This window comes from Rhinoraja longicauda, chromosome 7, assembly GCF_053455715.1.
Source record: "Rhinoraja longicauda isolate Sanriku21f chromosome 7, sRhiLon1.1, whole genome shotgun sequence".
NCBI classification, from domain to species: Eukaryota; Metazoa; Chordata; class Chondrichthyes; order Rajiformes; family Arhynchobatidae; genus Rhinoraja; species Rhinoraja longicauda.
In genome coordinates, this window is record NC_135959.1 from 2889536 (window position 1) to 2909302 (window position 19767).

The 19767-nt window shown below is 43.6% G+C and overlaps 1 protein-coding gene across 1 annotated transcript in view; it reads left to right on the forward strand.

Moving 5' to 3' along the window:
* Positions 1-97: 97 nt before the first annotated feature.
* Positions 98-19767, forward strand: part of rsf1a (remodeling and spacing factor 1a) — a 73761-nt gene continuing 54091 nt past the window's right edge. Inside the window, exon 1 of the mRNA XM_078401975.1 lies at positions 98-249. Within this exon, the coding sequence (XP_078258101.1) occupies positions 120-249 (130 nt within the window). The 5' untranslated portion in view covers positions 98-119. The remainder of the gene's footprint in view (positions 250-19767) is intronic.

The window sequence follows — 19767 nt, forward strand, 5'->3', positions numbered from 1 at the left end:
TCCATTACTACTACTTCGCCGACTAGTGGGCGGCGCATGGGGGAGGGGATGGGCGGAGCCGCCGCCGCTGTTGCACGCCGGGATCGCGGAGGAGCCGCGCCGGTCCTCCGGACACTAAGATGGCGGCCGTCGCCTCCAAGCCTAATTTCGCCGTCGTCTGCTCTTTCCTCGAGCGCTATGGCGCCTCGCTGGAACTGCCCGAGTTCACCTTCCCCGAGCTGGAAGAAGCGCTGGAAAATAAAAAAACGGGTAAGATCCAGACAAATTTAGTGGAGGTCGCAAGAGATGGTAACTGTGTGTGAGGTAAATAGGACGGTCCAGCAGCAGCAACAGCAGCAACAGCAGCATCATTCGCCCCCCCATCCCATCCCATCCCATCCCATCCCCTCCCCCCTCACATCCACACCCCATGTATGTCCATTAAACGTGAGCCCGAACCGTGCATTGTTACCACAGCCTGGCGCCACGATCAAAAACATCAAGAACTCATTACCAAATTAAAAAACAAAACAAAACTTATTTTACCAACGAATTACAAATGAATTAGCCTTTTTCCCCCCCCAGGCGCCTTTTAACGCTGCGCATGCATCACTCACTGAAGACTTCCTGTTAAAAGTAATATGTAGGGGATGGGGAGGTAAAGAATCAAATTGTTTTTTTCTTCCACCTCCCTCCCCTTTTATTTTTATTTTTCTCTCTTAGATCGCCATCTTGCTTCGTGTTTTTGTTTTTTTTGGTGTGGTTTTATTCCCCCCCCATCCTCTCTCTCTCTCTCTGCTGCTTTCCCACTTTTCTGCACACTGGATGTATCCTCCCCGCCCCCCCGCCCGGATGTGATTTCCCCCCTCTCCTTTCATTCATTCATTAGGTACGTTTTTACCGTTATTATTTTATCAATCTGCGTAACTTGTTGCAAGAAGGCACTTTTAATGTGGGTGGCCTATGAGTTTTTTTTGTTGTGTATTCCTTGCTTTTATTTTTGCACATGACCTCTTCAAACCCCGCCCACCCTCCCAACCAAAACCAAATCAAACACTTCGCAGTCAAATCGTGGTTTTCCGGCGTGCGATTCACAACAACGCGAACAAGATCGGCGTGCTCTGTTTTGCGCTATGCTGCCTGTCCCGGTCAGTTACTCCAGCTTTTTGTGTCTAACATCCACAGTGCATATCCTCTAATTCAAAGGTGTAGGAAGGAATTGCAGATGCTAGTTTACACCGAAGATAGACACAAAATGCTGGAGTAACTCAAGAGGAATAGGCAGCATCTCTGGATAGAAAGAATGGGTAATGTTTCAGGTCGAGACCCTTCTTCAGACTCACTGAATATAGACACAAAATGCTGGAGTAACTCAGCGGATTAGGCAGCATCTCTGGATAGTAGGAATGGCTGGCATTTCAGGATGTTTTGTGAAATGTCACCCATTGCTTCCAACCAGAGATGCTGCCTGTTCTGCTGAGTTACTCCAGTATTTTGTGCCTATCCTCTAATTCAATCTGTTGTGACATCACCTTTAGCTAAATTGATGATGGAGACCTGTTGATGTTGCTTGAGTCACTTTGAGGTAATTATGACTCTACTATTGTTGCATGGTAGCAGTTCCACAAATCAAATTCTGCAGGAAAGATTCTGTTGACTATATTGAGAAACGCGTGCATGGTGCGTGGTTATTATAAAATGAATATTCTAAAATAACATTAAAAATACAAGTGTGAGTAAGGTCCTACCCCTTTATTTCCAAGCATCTAAAAATCTGTCCATCATGGCTCATAAACATCCACAGTCTGAAGAAATGTCACCCATTCCTTCTATCCAGAGATGCAGCCTGTCCCGCTCAGTTACTCCAGCTTTTTGTGTCTAACATCCACAGACTTTTGGGAATTATGAGGTGAAGAAATTTAGCCTCTTCTCAGCACAAAATGGCTGACCTGTTAGACTAGGCCTTCTGGTTGTAGAAAGTGAAATGGTGGGATAGATGTTTTGTTCCTCGTCTGGATCTAAGCTTAGCTGGGCTAAGAATGGAAAACAAAATCAACCAAGCATTCTGGAAATATACTTGTGAACAGGATTGTGTCGTGTAGTGATTAGGCTTGTGCAGAAATAACAAAGCTGTTGAATGAGCTATTGTTGGTACTTGTAGTGCTTAACGAAGCCTGATGAATTTGTGTTGGTAGAAAGAACTGTAGATGGAGATGTATTAAAAAGTTTTTAAAAAATGTGTTGGTGGGGTGCAAATGGATGGAGCAATTGATGGTTCTAGTTACATGGTATGAAAAGCTAACTCAATGGTATGTGGAGACACCAGTAGTATAAGAAAATAACTGCAGATGCTGGTACAAATTGATTTATTCACAAAATGCTGGAGTAACTCAGCAGGTCAGGCAGCATCTCGGGAGAGAAGGAATGGGTGACGTTTCGGGTCGAGACCCTTCTTCAGACTGAGACACGCTAGGCATACTATGGAATGGTGGACTTTCTTATAGATTTAGAATATAAGAGCAAGGAAATGTTGCTACGTTTTCACAGGAAATTATCAGACCTCAACTTGACCACGGAAAAAGGTGAATGTGAATCTGGCCAAATTGGCAGCTATCATCCTTAAAGGCAAGCTACCATATTTCAGGTGTCAGAAACATCACAGGCTCTTTATATTTTCAGCACCGAGGTGTCCATTATTTTCTGTGTTTATCTCGGATTGTTTGCAATCAGTAATTTGGAAGCATTATCTTGAACTGCAAGAGTCCATTAATTGAATCTCATACTGCCTCTGAGGCAGTTACAAAGAGTGTGTAAAATAAAAAGAGACAAAGTGCTGGAGTAACTCAGCAGGTCAGGAAAGCACAGATAGGTGACATTTCAAGTCAGGACCCCTCTTCAGAGTTCAAAGGTGAAAGTTGATTCTGTCAGGAAACAATCAATCAACATTGCTATTGAATGATCAATTATGTGATATTTTAGATGGGTGAGTTTTGATGTCTCTGGCATACATGGTATCCCTGGATTACAAATAATCTGATTTGCAGAAATCTGATTTTATGCAAATACTTCCATATCTTTTAATTTAATTATAATAAATGTTTCATGATGTTCGTTACTTATTGGATATAGTATATATTCGACTAATTTAATTATGTGTGGTGTTAAGGTGATCAGTCAAATGAAAGAACTATAGAAGTGTGCATGTAGTGTGATTGGATGTGAAAATGGATATACTGTGCAATCTGCTTATGGGCTGCTCTCAGCAACAGAACCTTTAATATAGGGACTGCCTCTGCTAATTTGAAATAACAAAGTTCATTGGTATGTAACGTTGAACAGCATCCCTCCTCTACAGAAGAACATGGCTAGGTGACGTCTCGGGTCAGGTCCCTGTCCCGACTTATCCATGTTCTCCACGGATACTGCCTGACCCACTGAGTTACTCCAGCACTTTGAGTATGTTTGCAGTTCCTTGTTTCTACATCCCTCCTCTACAATACAGAGATCTCAATTATAAGAATCAAGGTAAATTATTTTAAATTGATCGCAAATTAGTTTTCTTCTTCTCGTTGTCTAGCAGTCATAAATTCAAAATCTATCTATAGGGAGAGATATTTAAGAAAAACTGGGTCTTGAGGGATGTGGAAAGACAATGTCGTTTTTTTAGCTGTTTACAAAAATGATGGAGCATCAGTGATTTAATGCACGGATAAAATAAAGTTAAATCTGAGTCTGCAGGTAGGGAGTATTTAGTCAAGCTTGCACAGTGGACCTGCAATGGAAGTGTTTTGATTGCAGCATTCCATTCCTGACTTGGTTCAGAAGCTCTCAAACTTTATTGTGCTCTGTTAGTTTTGTGAATTCTAAAGTTGCAGTCAAGTCAGATTTAATTATGCAAAGGATGTGTGAGCGTTTGTTAAAAACGTGTCACTTTGCAGGTACAGTAACATGGCTGTTGTGTGAAGCAAAAATGCTGTAAATGCAGTGGTATTTTCTTCATAATAGATCTAAATACAGATTTCAGACCTGGAATATAGGTTTAAGATTTTATTAATACTTTTTTTAAAAAATGAAGCTGTGTGAAAGTTAGTTTTGGTTTAAACAGTATGTTTCTTAAATTGGAAAATGTTATCTTGCTGTAAGTCTCAAAGGTTAAGTACAGATCCAGTGTATGTATGATTGGGTGGATTGATGTTACGAAATTGTGGTGACTGAATGTCTTATTTATTAATGTATGTCCACGATGGATTGTATTTTGCACCAGTTGCTCCAATCCTGTCCAATTGTTTTCCTATTTCTCAACATCCTGATTTATGTGGAAGGCATGATTACAAAGGTACTTTGCATCTTTCCACTCCTCTTCCCTCCTTATGTGACACCCTGTTGTCTCCTTGTCATCTTCAGCATTTGTCACTTACCCCACCCATTTGCCGAATCCCTCTCACCTGATTCCACCTATCTCTTGGAACTTGTGTCTGGAGAAGGAGCCTGAGCCAAAACGTTGTCTATCCATGACCTTCAGGATGCTGCCTGACTTCAGTTACTCTAGCACTTTGTGTTCTGCATGAGATTCCAGCAACTGCTGCTCCTTGTCGCCAGCTATCACTTGCTAGACTTCGTCCTGCCCACACTTTTCTTTTTCAGCTTTCTCCTCCCTACTACAGTCGGTTCTGAAGAAGGGTCCCGGCCCGAAACGCTGGCTGTCCATTCCCTCCACAGGTGCTGCCTGACCCACTGAGTTCGTCCAGCACTTTGTTTTGCTAATGTTTCTCACGATTCGGTATGTGATCTCTTTGTTGGCCTAGGCACCACAGTTCAATCATCATCTCATCTCACTCTTGCAGGGATTCACCGTACTGCATTAGGTGTCTGGGGCGCATCATTGGGCAGTCAGGGAAAAGGCTTCTGTTTACCCATGACCTGGAGGCAATATTGAGTTTACTACTATTTCAACAGAAATTCATTCAAGACATTTGGGAGATCAATGGCCAAATTAACTCTAGCCATACAATGGAGTTTAGTTTAGAGATGCAGCGTGGAAACAGGCCCTTCGGCCCACCGGGTCCGGGCCGACCAGCGATCCCCACACATTAACACCATCCTACACACACTAGGGACAATTTACAATTATACCAAGCCAATTAACTTACAAATCTGTACGTCTTTGGAGTGTGGGAGGAAACAGGAGCACCCAAAGAAATCCATGCAGGTCACAGGGAAAACGTACAAACTCCATACAGGCAGCACCCATAGTCAGGATCAAACCCACGTCCCTGGCGCTATAAGGCAGTAACTCTACCGCTGCACCTCCATGCCGCCATTATGACAGCTTCAGCCAGCAGAGCTTGCCACTTAGAGTTAATACCTTCTGTTAGAATTAATACCTTGATAATATTGTGAAAGGATTCCAAGATGGCGCTGATATCAGGTGATGTTTGGCGTGCTGGTCCCAGACGTGGATCTGCAATCGTTCATTACAATCGATCCACTCTTTTAAATCATTATTTATTTCCTTTATCCTGTATCAACACTATGGACAGCTTAATTATAATCATGTATAGTCTTTCCGCTGTCAATAATAATAATAATAATAATAATGGGACTATAATAATCTATATATTACTAAAACTCTTATCTTGTTTGTTTGTTAGTTTGATTGTACATACCCGAAATACAGCCAAAACGGTACACGATAGCGCAACAATTTTAGGCCTACCTTACTCACCATTGGCCTGCGGTTCAAATGGTTGTTATATTTTAAACGTTATTCACTTTTTAAACTTTAATAAATCCCTTTTCCACTTGCCCTGCCCTGCCCGTCAGCTGCCTGCGCAGTAATACCTCCATAGGGCGGCACGGTAGCGCAGCGGTAGAGTTGCTGCTTTACAGCGAATGCAGCGCCGGAGACTCAGGTTCGATCCTGACTACGGGTGCTGCACTGTAAGGAGTTTGTACGTTCTCCCCGTGACCTGCGTGGGTTTTCTCCGAGATCTTCGGTTTCCTCCCACACTCCAAAGACGTACAGGTATGTAGGTTAATTGGCTGGGTAAATGTAAAAATTGTCCCTAGTGGGTGTAGGATAGTGTGATCGCTGGGCGGGGATCGCTGGGCGGCACGGACTTGGAGGGCCGAAAAGGCTTGTTTCCGGCTGTATATATATGATATGATATGATATGTTCGACATCACAATGGGAACCACACCTGCACATTTGGGCCCCATTGACCTAATACTTACGCAAGATGTCCGCCGGATCTGCACGTGCGCTCAAAGGGCACTGGTTGTCCGCCGGGGTTTCTTCCCGCTTAAAGCAACGGCTGTCGCCGTCGAACTGCCGCTGCAGGAGAGGTTTGCACCCAATGGATTCACGGGGCACTCTGGACCCCGGGGCTGGGATGAATGGCTCCCTCTCCCCTCTCGCACGCCCCCCCGGCCCCAGGGGACACTCCCTGGCCGGCAACGGGCCACGGGTCGTCAGTTGGGGGAGGGTTGCCGGGCCCGCAGGAGAGGTTTGGACGGAGGGTTCACGCCCGTCTAGTAATAAACTAAAACCAACTCTTGGACACCACCAACTCACCCCTGGACCATGACCTCCGTGCCTTATCGCACAGACCATCTCTGATTTTATCACTTTCACTGTCTGCCTTCCACGGCCTCCAACCCGATCGTCCTCCAGCCCCACACGTTACCTTCTCCCCCAAAATCCATTAACAGAACTGCCCCCGCAGACCCATTGTTTCTGCCTGGTCCTGCCCCACTGAAATCATTTCCACATAAGGACACCATACTACGTCCCCAGGTCCAATCTCTCCCGACCTATGTCCAAGATACGTCACGCGCCCAGCTGATGACGGGTCTTGACCCGAAACATCACCTATTCCTTTTCTCCATAGATGCTGCCTGACCCGCTGACTTACTGCAGCATTTTGTGTCTATGGTGGAAACGAGCATGATTATTAATGATTTTGACGAGGGAATTGAAGGCTTTGTGGCCAAGTTTGCGGATGATACGAAAATAGGTGGAGGGGCAGGTAGTGTAGAGAAAGCTGGGACTCTGCAGAGGGACTTGGACAGGTTGGGAGAGTGGGCAGAAAAGCGGCAGATGGAATATAATGTAGCAAAGTGTGACAATAGGTGCAGGAGTAGGCCATTCAGCCCTTCGAGCCAGCACCGCCATTCAATGCGATCATGTCTGATCACTCTCAATCAGTACCCCGTTCCTGCCTTCTCTCCATACCCCCTCACTGTGCTATCCTTAAGAGCTCTATCCAGCTCTCTCTTGAAAGCATCCAACGAACTGGCCTCCACTGCCTTCTGAGGCAGAGAATTCCACACCTTCACCACTCTCTGACTGAGTGTGGAGTCATGCATTTTGGTAGTAGGATTAAGGCGTAGACGATTTTCTAAATGTGGAGAGAATCCAGAAATTGGAGGTGCAAAGGGACTTGGGAGTGCTGGTGCCAGATTCCCAACAAGTTAATCTAAGTCGAATCGGTAGTAAAGAAAGCAAACTCAATGCTAGCACTTATTTCAAGAGGGCTTGTTTACAAAAACAGGGACATGATGTTGCCGCCCTATAAGACGCAGGTAAGGCTGCATTTGGAGCATTGTGCCCAATTTTGGGCAACAAGTTTGAGGCAGGATGTGGTGGCTCTGGAGAGGGTCCAGAGGAGGTTTACAAGAATGATCCCAGGAATGAATAGGTTCACCAATGATGAGCATTTGTCAGCACTGGGCCTGTACTCGCTGGAGTTTGGAAGAATGAGGTGGGGGGGGGGACTTCATTGAAACATACAGAATAGTGAAAGGCCTGGATAGAGTGGATGTGGAGAGGATGTATCCACTAGTGGGGGAGTCTAGGACTAGAGGGCATAGACTCAGAATTAAAGGACCTTCTTTTAGGAAGGAGATGAGGAGAAACTTCTTTAATCAGAGGGTGGTGAGACTGTGGAATTCTTTGCCACAGAAGGCTGTGGAGGCCAAGCCAGTGGATATTTTTAAGGCTGAGATAGATAGATTCTTGATTATTACAGGTGTCAGAGGCTATGGGAAGGGCAGGAGAGTGGGGTTCGGAGGGAGAGATAGATCAGCCATGAATGAATGGCGGATTAGACTTGATGGGCCGAATGGCCTAATTCTACTCCTATCGCTTACGACCTTGTGATCTGCAGTCCCTCCTTACACACTAAATTAAAACTAAACTTGGTCAACTCGTGGTAAGACTTTCTGGCAGCATATGATGTAACTATGCTTAAAATTAAGATTTAATATTAGTAATTGATATATTTTAAAGTTTAGTTTAGAGATACGAAGTGGAAACAGGCCCTTCGTCCCACTGTCCATTGATCACCCGTTCATATTAGTTGTATGTTATCACTCCCTACACACTTGGAGAGGTTTTTACAGGGGCCAATTAACCTGCAAACATGCACATCTTTGGGATGTGGGAGGAAACTGGAGGAAATCCACACACTCATTGGGGGGGACATGCAATTTCCACCCGAGGTCAGAATCAAATCCGTGTCACTGGCGTTGTGAGGCTGCAGCTCTACCAGCTATGCCACTGTGCCACCCTATAGACAATAGGTGCAGGAGTAGGCCATTCGGCCCTTCGAGCCAGCACCGCCATTTAATGTAATCATGGCTGATCATTCTCAATCAGTACTCCGTTCCTGCCTTCTCCCCATACCCCCTGACTCCGCTATCCTTAAGAGCTCTATCTATTTGGTCTTTGAATTTAAATATATTTATTTCCTTTGGACACATAAGAATCTGAAGCAAAAAAAACCCCAAGGCATCGGAGTATCTCAGCAGGTCAAGTGGCATCTGTAGAAGCAGAGAGATTGTTGACGTTTCAGATTGGGAGATGCAGGGTCAGGTCTCAACCCAAAGCAATAATCTGCTGCCTGACCCGCTGTGATCCTCTGGCAGCTTATTTTTTAATTTCTTCTCCTTGCATATATGTTAAGGGTGGCCAAACTGTTAATTAACTGAACAAAACAAAATAACCGAAGATGCTGAAAATCTGAAGTTTAAAATTAACAAATGCTTGAAAAGCCCTGCAGGTTAGGCAGCGGGTTGGAGCCAGATGCTGCCTGAGCTGCTCAACATTTCCAAGATATTCTGTTTTTATACCACATCCTTCATACTTGGCATTAACCATGCACTCACTGAAATCTTGAGGACTCGTCCTGAAAGTCATTTGGAATCTTACAATAAATAGCTTGTAAGCACGTACCACCATTTTCAAGAAAAGCTTCTTCCCTCATTATCAGACTTTTTGACAGGGACCTAGGCACTAAATGCTGGAGTAACTTAGTGGGGCAGGCAGCATCTCTGGAGAGAAGGAATGGGTGACATTTCAGGTCAGGCCTGAAAAAGTGCCTCGACCCGAAACGTCACGTCATCCAGAAATGCTGCCTGTCCCACTGAGTTACTCCAGCTTTTTGTGTCTATCTTCGGTGTAAACCAGTATCTGCAGTTCCTTCCTATACAATCTTTGACGGACCTCCCATTTATTAAGAATGTATTCCTGATCTTCCGATCTACTTTGCTGCGCCCGTTGCACTTTTATTTGTAGCTGTAATGCTAAGACTATTTAATTCCTCATTTGTACTATCTGTTGTGCTCGTGCATGGTACAAGTTGCCTGGATTGCCTACATAACAATGTTTTTTCACTGTATCCTGGTACATGTGGCAATAATAAAGCAATAATTGTTTGGGAATTTGATAATTTTAAATCACCACAACTTCTATTTGTGAAGCTGCTTTATCATATTTGAACACTCCATAGTGCTTCACCTGAGTGCTGGCAAATAATTTTGATACAGTTCAGTAAGGAGTCAACAGGACATAACAAAAAGTTAGTCACAGTAGGTTTTAGCAAAAGAGAGAAGCAGGGAGGTTGAGGAAGACAATTCTAGAACCAGGAGCCTGCATTGCGATCGTAGGCGTGCAAGAGCGCAGATTCCAAGAAATGGGAGTTCTCGCAGAAGTCTAAAGAGCTTCTCCAGAGAGAATTAAACAAAGGCTGACCTTCAAATGAAGGCTGGTGTGAAACTGGGAGCCAATGTAGATCAGCTACAGAAGGGTCCAAAGAAGGCACAAATCACTAAATCAATAAGTACTTTTGTTTTGTGGCTTTTTGTTGGCAGCTTTGGATTGATGTTGAATGCATGGTTGAAGAGGGAATGGATGGGAAGAGGTTATAAAATGGAAAATATCTTTAGCTTTGTTTATGACCCTCAAAAATATCTCGGTCTCTCTGACTTCATGTGTACACCTCATTGTTGTTTCTAAGCAATGATCTTTATTTTTTATGACCGAGAATTCATTTGTCAGTGCCAACACTCACATTGCCTCTCCTAAGTAATGAATTTCTCATTATAATGTGAAAATGCATGTCTCAGAGATGGTGCCTTTGAGTTAGATTCACAAAACTCTCATCGTAATCCATAAGGCTGATTATGGATTAAATTAATGCACCATTATCGTCCATGCTGACTGGTGACAAGAAATGAAGGAGATATAATGCAACAGGATAGAGTCATGGAGTGATACAGGGTGGAAACAGGCCCTTCAGCCCAACTTGCTCACACCGGCCAACATATCCCAGCTAAACTAGTCCCAACTGCCTGTGTTTTTTCCTCCAAACCTGTCCTATCTATGTACCTGTCCAAATGTTTCTTGATCAGTCTGAAGAAGGGTCTTGACCCGAAAAGTCACCCATTCCTTCTCTCCTGAGATGCTGCCTGACCTGCTGAGTTACTCCAGCATTTTGTGAATAAATACCTTCGATTTGTACCAGCATCTGCAGTTATTTTCTTAAACATCTGGATAGTCCCTGCCTCGACTCCCTCCTCTGGCAGCTTGTTTCATACATGCACCACCCTTTGTAAGAAAAAGTTGCCCCCTCAGATTCCTGTTAAATCTTTTCTCCCTCACATTAAACCTATGTCCTCTGGTCCTCGATTCACCTGCTCTGGGCAAAAGACTCTGTACATCTACCCAATCTATTCCTCTCATGATTTTATGCACCTCTAAGATCACCCCTCATCTGCACTCCCAAGGAATAGAGTCCCAGCCTACTCAACCTCTCCCTATAGGTCAGACCCTTGAGTTCAGGCAACATCCTCGTAAATCTCTGTACCCTGTCCAGGACTGAAACATGATCAGAAGTTAAGTGACTTATCTGTTTAGAAGGCGAAAAATGTTTATAAAAGCAACATTGATGTGTGCTGGTTTAGCTCATGAGTAAACTTTCTTTAAATAAACAACTGTTTAAGTTGCCGGAACAATTCCTATGAGTGCACCTTTGCATGAGCAGAAGCAATTGTATTAAATAATGTATTGCCAATGTTTTACAGAAGCTTTGTGGAATTTTCTAAATCACAAATAAATCAAATGGATAGTGAACTACATGCATTATTTGACGGTGTTTTTTTGTTTTGCTTCGATCTAAAGCTACCAAAATTGCATGTATGCTTAGACTTTATTTACTCCTATTTGACATTTACAGATTGTGAAGGGTTATGGCAATTGTCAGATGCACCAGTTTTAAATTGATTTTTATCTTTTCCTTCGCCCCCTCTGTCCTAACGTGTATCCAATGGTTACCATTAAAATTCCATTTTACCTGAATCAAGTCAAACAATAGTGCTGATCTGACGATGTTTAGAGTGGGTATCAAGAAACCTGCTACTATGTGCTTAGTAGTGACTGTTTCATTTAAGAAACACCTCTTTAACCAACCCCTTTCCTCCCCCAGGCCCTCTACCATCCCCCAGTTTTCCTGCAGGCACTGATTAATTTTCTCACTGTCAGAACAGAGATTTGAGCTAGACACAAAATGCTGGAGTAACTCAGCGGGACAGGCAGCATCTCTAGATAGAAATAATGGTAACGTTTCAGGGTCTCAATCCGAAACATCACCCATTCCTTCTATCCAGGGATGCTGCCTGTCCTGCTGAGTTACTTCAGCATTTTGTGTCTATCTTCGGTGTAAACCAGAATCTGCAGTTTCTTCCTGCACATAGATTTGTGCTGTATCACCCTTGTTTACGGCAAAGACCAACGTTTGACTTTGTGCAATTTCTTCAGGTCAAATTTCAGCCAAAGGTGTTTAAATTACTGCAGATGTTTGAGTTTCTGTAATGTTCTGAATTAATAAAGTAACATTGCATACTTTGAGATCTACCGACCTTTTTAAAATGTATTGTCCTTTTGTTTATATTATTATGCAAACAAAATATTTGCCAGTATATTTCTTCATCTTTGAGTATTATTAAATGCATTATATTATCAGAGAGTGTAATTTGGAGCTGAAAATACCTTCTTCGTTACTTTGCCACCTAATGTATGCCAAATACTAGCGACATAAGGAACTGCAGATGCTGATTTACCAAAAAAGACAGAGTAACTCAGCGTGTCAGGCAGTATCTCCGCAGAACATGAATAGGTGATGTTTTGGGATGGTACTGGTCTTCTGAGATAGTATAGAACATGCTAACAGACATCAAACAGGGCAGAAAAAAATTGTCTTCACTAAATATGGGGATGGATATAAGAAGAACCGGTGTACTTTCTGCAGGCCACACACCAAGTAGACCACTGTGTAGGAAGGAAATGCTGGAGTAACTCAGCGGGACAGACAGCATCTCTGAAGAGAAGGAATGGATGACGTTTCGGGTCAGGTCTGAAGAAGGGTCTTGACCTGAAACATTACCTATTCCTTTTCTCCAGAGACGCTGCCTGTCCCACTGAGTTACTCCAGCACTTTGTGTCGATTCTGTAGACCACTGCTGCTTTTAATTGGAAGAATGTGTGTGTTTAATATGGAGGCTTATATAAGCATGGATGGTATGTAGTAGAATATGTTTTTAGATTACTGAATTAAAAATCCACTACAGATGTGATGTGCCAACAATTGCCTGCATTGTAGTAAATCTCTTGTGATTTCTAAGATTAAAAATATATATTTTGTGTATTGAATGACTGCAATAAAATTTGTACTTGAAAGAGAACATCAATTTAACTGTACTTTACAGCTCACTGGTATTCAAGGTTGCTTTGGTACTCGTTCTTCAATCGGAGATAACAAGAGTGTCTTAATTACCCATTCCTTTTAATATATTTTTTGCCATTTTTCCCATGCAAATTGTTCCTTCCATTTCAGCTGATGCCTCAGAAGCCAGTTCTAAAGGATTACATTTACATCTAACCATCTGAGAAAATGCAAGTGTCAGCTTGGCTCACTGGTGAAATATTTGCCTCTAGGACAGCGAGGTCCATTGGCTTTGAGTCGTTGCAGGATTGAGTGGCATAATCAGGGCATAGAGAACTGCAGATCAGAAGCATCAACATCAGGGGCAGCACGGTGGCGTAGCGGTAGAGCTACTGCCTTACAGCGCCAGAGACCCAGGTTCGATCCTGACTACGGGTGCTTGTCTGTACCTGCATTCACCAACCTGAACGACTACTGTCCGGTTGCCCTAACTCCTATAGTCATAAAGTGCTTTGAAAGGCTGGTCCTCTCACACATCAAATCCAGCATCCCTGACTCGCTGGATCCACATCAATTTGCATACAGGGGAAAATAATCCACAGAGGACGCCATCTCTCTGGCTCTTCACACTGGCCTGACTCACCTGGGGAGACAGGGCACGTATGTGAGGATGCTATTAATTAACTATAGCTCTGCCTTCAACACGGTCACCCCCACCAAGCTCATCACCAAACTCCACCAGCGAGGCCTCAGCTCGTAGTTATGCGACTGGATCCTGGACTTCCTGCTGGAGCGACCGCGGGCAGTGAAAATGAGCCCGCACCTGCCCTCCACTATCACCCTGAGTACCGGCACACCACAGGGCTGTGTTCTGAGCCCCATGCTCTACTCGCTCTTCACACACGACTATGTTCCTGCATTCGACACCAACACCATTGTCAAGTTTGCAGACGACACAACGGTGATCGGGCTGATCACCAACGGTGATGAAACAAAATACAGAGCGGAGGTGCAGAACCTGGCGGACTGGTGCTCTGATAAACAACCTGTCCCTAAATACCACCAAGACCAAGGAGCTGATCATCAACTTCCGTAGGTCACACAACGGGGAATACGCCCCGATCTTTATCAACGGGGACAGTGTGGAGAGAGTGTCCAGCTTCATGTTTCTGGGCACTCACATTTCGGAGGACCTAACATGGTCCACTAACACTGCTGCGCTGGTCAAGAAGGCGCAGCAATGACTGTTCTACCTAAGAACACTGAAGAAGTCTGGTCTACCCCAACAGCTGCTGACGACATTCTACTGCTGCACCATAGAGAGCATCCTAACACATGGCATCCCTATGTGGTACCTCAGCTGCACGGAGGCAGAGAGGAAAGCTCTTCAGCGGGTAGTCCATAGAGCTCAGAGGACCATTGGAACACAGCTACCAGCCTTGGAGGGCATCTACAACACACGATGCCTCAGAAAAGCCACCAGCATCCACAAAGACTCTTCACACCCCTGCAACAGTCTGTTCGAACTTCTACCATCGGGCAGACGATACAAGGCCTTCTACGCCGGCACCTCCAGACTCAGGAACAACTTCATCCCCAGGGCCATAGCTGCTATGAACCTGTCCTGCTGAGCCGGATGGTCACATCGCACAGTGAACCGGCACAGATCGACTTGCACTTTATACTGTTTTAAAACTGTTCTAATTTGTTTCATTGGGTTGTTTAAATTAATACTGATTAGCGAATTCATTTATTGCATTGTTTGGGAGACGCATTCCCAATCTCGTTGTACCCCTGTACAATGACAATAAAGATATATTGTATTGTATTGTATTTTGTGTCATCGTCATACAGCGCGGACACACACCGTTTGGCCTATGGTTGTCAAGGGTTATGGGGAGAAGGTAGGAGAAGGGGAGAAGGTCGTGATTGAAAGTTAGATCAGCATTGATTGAATAGTGGAGTAGACTCAATGGGCCGAAAGGCCTAATTCTGATCCTATGACTTATGAACTTGTCCATGCTGACCAAGATGCAACATCAACACTAGATGGGGCATCATAATCTCCACCCTTACCTCCCTGACGTGGCTTTTAACTTCTAATCAACCCCTCCTCGTCTGTATCCACATATCGCTTGCCATAACTTGCCCTATCCTTCTCCCACTTCTTTAATACTAGTTACTTACTGTCCACTTTTATACATAATAAAGGCATTTGCTTCTTAGGATCTCAAAACGTGAATCAACTTATTTCCTATCATGCCATTAAAATCTAACATAACAGTAAAAAATACTCTGGAAAGAGAATTTGAGAAATGAAACTTTTGATTGTATTTCAGTAATTCTGTAACACTACGTTTCTCCAACTACCAGTTTCTTAAATCAAAGATTATACGTTATCCAGGGTGGGAATTTCAGCTATAGATATTACTGGTTTACATTTTATGCAGGAAATATCAGTACAGTTTGGGCTGTACATTCAATGGCGATTATCACGTGTACTAAGGTACAGTTAAGTTATTTTCATATATCTCAGTACACATGCTTATAATGATCAACAAGACCAAACTGCTGTGGGAAAATAGCTTTCCATGCTCTGACAGACAATAACAGATTCTTCGGAAGCCCTACTCATGAGAACCATTCCTAGCAAGGGTAGGAACATGTAGAAAGAAGGAACTGCAGGTGCTGGTTTTCACAAAAGGACACAAAGTGCTGGAGTATCTCAGCAGGCAGCATCTCAAGGGAATATGAATACGTGATGTTTTGGGTCGGGATTCTTGTGACTAATTTGGGGGGGGGGAATAAAGCTGGGAGAGAGGAGAGACAGGACAAAGCTTGGCATGTAATAAATGCAGGCGTGGGGAGGGGGGAGTTTTGATAGGGGGGAGATGGTTAGAACAAAGGTTAGCGATTAAAAGTGTGGGACAGACAGATTGAAGAGTTCAAAGTCAGTATATAGTCATATGTACCAATTAAGGTACAGTGAAATTCAAATTACCATACAGCCATTACTAAAAAAAAACAACAAGACGCAACTACATAAAAGTTAACATAAACATCCGCCACAGCGGATTCCTCACTGTGGTGGAAGGCAATAAAGTCCAATCTTCTTTCTCTTTATTCTCCCGCGGTCGGGGCAGTCAAACCATCCGCAGTTGGGGCGATCGAAGTTCCCGCAGCCGGCGATCGAAGCCCCCCGCGTCGGGGCGGTCGAAGCTCCTGCGGCTTGGAATTCCCGAAGTCGGTCTCTAACCAGAGACCGCGAGTTCCGTGATGTTAAGTCCGCAGGCTCCCGCATTTGGAGCCCCAAAGTCGACCCCCGACAGGGATCACGAGCCCCGTGATGTTAAGTCGGTCTCCAGCAAAGGCCGCCAACTCCTCGATGTTAGGCCACAGTGCGGATGGAGATACGATACGGAAAAAAAAACGCATCTCTGTCGAGGTAAGAGATTAGAAAAAGTTTCCCCCAACTCCCTCACGTAAAACAAAGCTAAAGAACACTAAAAATATACATTTAACACATACAAACAAACAACAGAGATGGAAGGGACAGACAGACTGTTGGCAAGGCAACCATTGCTGCCGCCACCCGGTGGTTAAAACCTGCAAATTGTGAAGCCAGAGGAGGGAATGTCGGGCGGAGGGGAGAAATAGATGCGAGTCCAGATGGGGCACAGGGAAAGGGAGGAGTTAGAAAGCGGGGTGTAGGGGTTGTGAAAGGTTAGTTAAAATTGGAGAATCTGGCGGTTATGTCATTGGTATGAATGGTAAATACATGCTATACACCGTCCACGTAGCATGTATGTACATGCTATATACGTACATTGTTATAATATACTGTATTATAACAATACCGTTATATTGTTTAATAACAATATAACTAAATCTATTGTTAAAAGTTGGGCCTTGTGATTAGTTGGTTGGTCCATCACTAATCACAATGCCCAACTTTTAACAATAGGTTTAATGTGAACACCATGGAGAAGTTTAGATTCATAAAATTCTGATCAGATGTCACATAAAAGCTGATTGCAGATTCGGGGAGAGTAGATGTTAGTAATGTTCTGTCTGTGAATAGTTTGGACCTCAAGTTGCACACCCACTCTTCCTCAGATATTTTCATTCATGGAATGTCCTTTTGAAAAATATTAACATTGGAACTCTGATAATGGAGTTGGGATCTTTTTATGGTGTGAAAGAAGTACTGTCTATGCCGTTAGGGAGCAGGGCAGAAGGAGTCCTTGAGTTGAAATCAGTGACTTTTTTTAGTTGCAGACTAAAGCTGGCCCTTTGAATCATTATGTCCATGTTTGCCATCAAATATCTGTTTGTACTGGTCCAATTTTCCAGGCTACAGTTTACCAGGCCGTGACATTTCAAATGATCAACTAAATATGCATTTAGTTGCAGACATCTTCAGGCTGGCAAGATATTTGCCCTTTTGATAGGGCTGTGTGTTTGGTAGTTGTAAGAAGGTCACAAGTGATAGGAGCAAAATAAGGCCTTGGCCCATCAAATCGACTCCACCTTCAATCATGGCTGATCTATCTCTCCCTCCTAACTCCATTCTCCTGTCTTCTCCCCATAACCCTTGATACCCATACTAATCAAGAATCCTATCTATCTCTGCTTTAAAAATATCCACTGAATTGTCTTCCACAGCCTTCTGTGGGAAAGAATTTCCTCAAATTCACCACCCTCTGATTAAAGAAATTCCTTCTCATCTTTCTAAAGGAACGTTTTTTAATTCTGAGGCTATGACCTCTAGTCCTAGACTTTCCCACTAGTAGAAACATCCTCTCCACATCCACTCTATCCAAACCTTTCACTGGTTTGGAATTGTGAGTGAAGAGAGTGAATAAAATATAGATGGATCTAAATTGCAGGGCGAGATTAATATTCCACAGTATTTTGGGTGAAGTCTACCTCTAATCTTTTGAAATACTGATTCCATATGTTAAATTCAATTTCCACTTCACGGATCATGGCTCTCATGCTTCAAGCCTGTTTCACCATTTGGTTATGTTGCTGCTGATCTTTCTCTCATCTTTCACAGCCTATTAATGTGAGCTGTACATGACCATATCCAAGGCTCCATGCTAATGAAAACAAAGTGTGAACTTACCAAAGGCAGAGGGTCAGTCAATGACCTATGAAAGAAACGTCAAATAACTGACCAATAGTTGCTGTGTCTTTGACGTGAGATCCAGCAGTTTATTTGGGCCGACCTTACCATTACCACTCACCAACATGAAGATGACATGGACTCAAAATGCTGGAGTAACTCAGCGGGACAGGCACCATCTCTGGATAGAAGGAATGGGTGAAGAATTCTTCTGAAGAAGGGCCTCGACCCAAAACGTCACCCAATCCCAGAGATGCTGCCTGTCCCGCTGAGTTACTCCAGCATTTTGTGTCTATCTTCAGCAACTGCAGTTCCTTTCTACACATGAACATGACATAACTGGTTAACCCAGAGCTTCTTAAACTGGTGAATGGTTCACCCAAGGGTGAATTAAATTATTTTGGGGTGAATGAAACTGGAGAGGTGAATAGAATGGCCTTTACTAGCATCCAAAAACATGTTTTTGGACGAAATTATGTTCCCCACAGTCAACGAGAGGCAATAAAAAAGAAAGCAATAAAACACACAATCATAAAAACCAACATAAAACACAAAAAAATCCATCACAGTGAGTCTCCTCCAGTCACCTCCTCACTGTGATGGAAGACCAGAATGAAGGGTGAATGACTTAATATATAGACTTAATCAGTCTGAAGAAGGGTATCGACCCGAAACGTATAGAAAAGACAGACAGGTGGGCAGAGGGGGTGGGGTTGCTCTGATGGTAAGGAATGATATTCATTCCCTTGCAAGGGGTGACATAGAATCAGGAGATGTTGAATCAGTATGGATAGAAATGAGAAATTGTAAGGGTAAAAATACCCTAATGGGAGTTATCTATAGGCCCCCAAACAATAGCCTCGACATAGGGTGCAAGTTGAATCAGGAGATAAAATTGGCGTGTCAAAAATGTAATGCTACGGTGGTTATGGGAGATTTCAACATGCAGGTAGACTGGGAAAATCAGGTTGGAAATGGACCCCAGGAAAGAGAGTTTGTAGAGTGCCTTCGAGATGGATTCTTAGAACAGCTTGTACTGGAGCCTACCAGGGAGAAGGCAATTCTGGATTTAGTGTTGTGTAATGATCCTGATCTGATAAGGGGACTAGAGGTAAAAGAGCCATTAGGAGGCAGTGATCACAACATGATAAGTTTTACTCTGCAAATGGAAAGGCAGAAGGGAAAATCGGAAGTGTCAGTATTACAGGGGATTACAGAGGCATGAGGCAGAGGCATGAGGCGGGAGCTGGCCAAAATTGACTGGAAGGAGGCCCTAGCAGGGAAGACGGTAGAACAGCAATGGCAGGTATTCCTAGGAATAATGCAGAGGTTGCAGGATCAATTTATTCCAAAGAGGTGGAAAGACTCTAAGGGGAGTAAGAGACACCTGTGGCTGACAAGGGAAGTCAGGGACAGCATAAAAATTAAGGAGAGGAAGTATAACATAGCAAAGAAGAGTGGGAAGACAGAGGATTGGGACTCTTTTAAAGAGCAACAAAAGTTAACTAAAAAGGCAATACGGGGAGAAAAGATGAGGTACGAGGGTAAACTAGCCAATAATATAAAGGAGGATAGCAAAAGTTTTTTAGGTACGTGAAGAGGAAAAAAATAGTCAAGGCAAATGTGGGTCCCTTGAAGACAGAAACAGGGGAATTTAT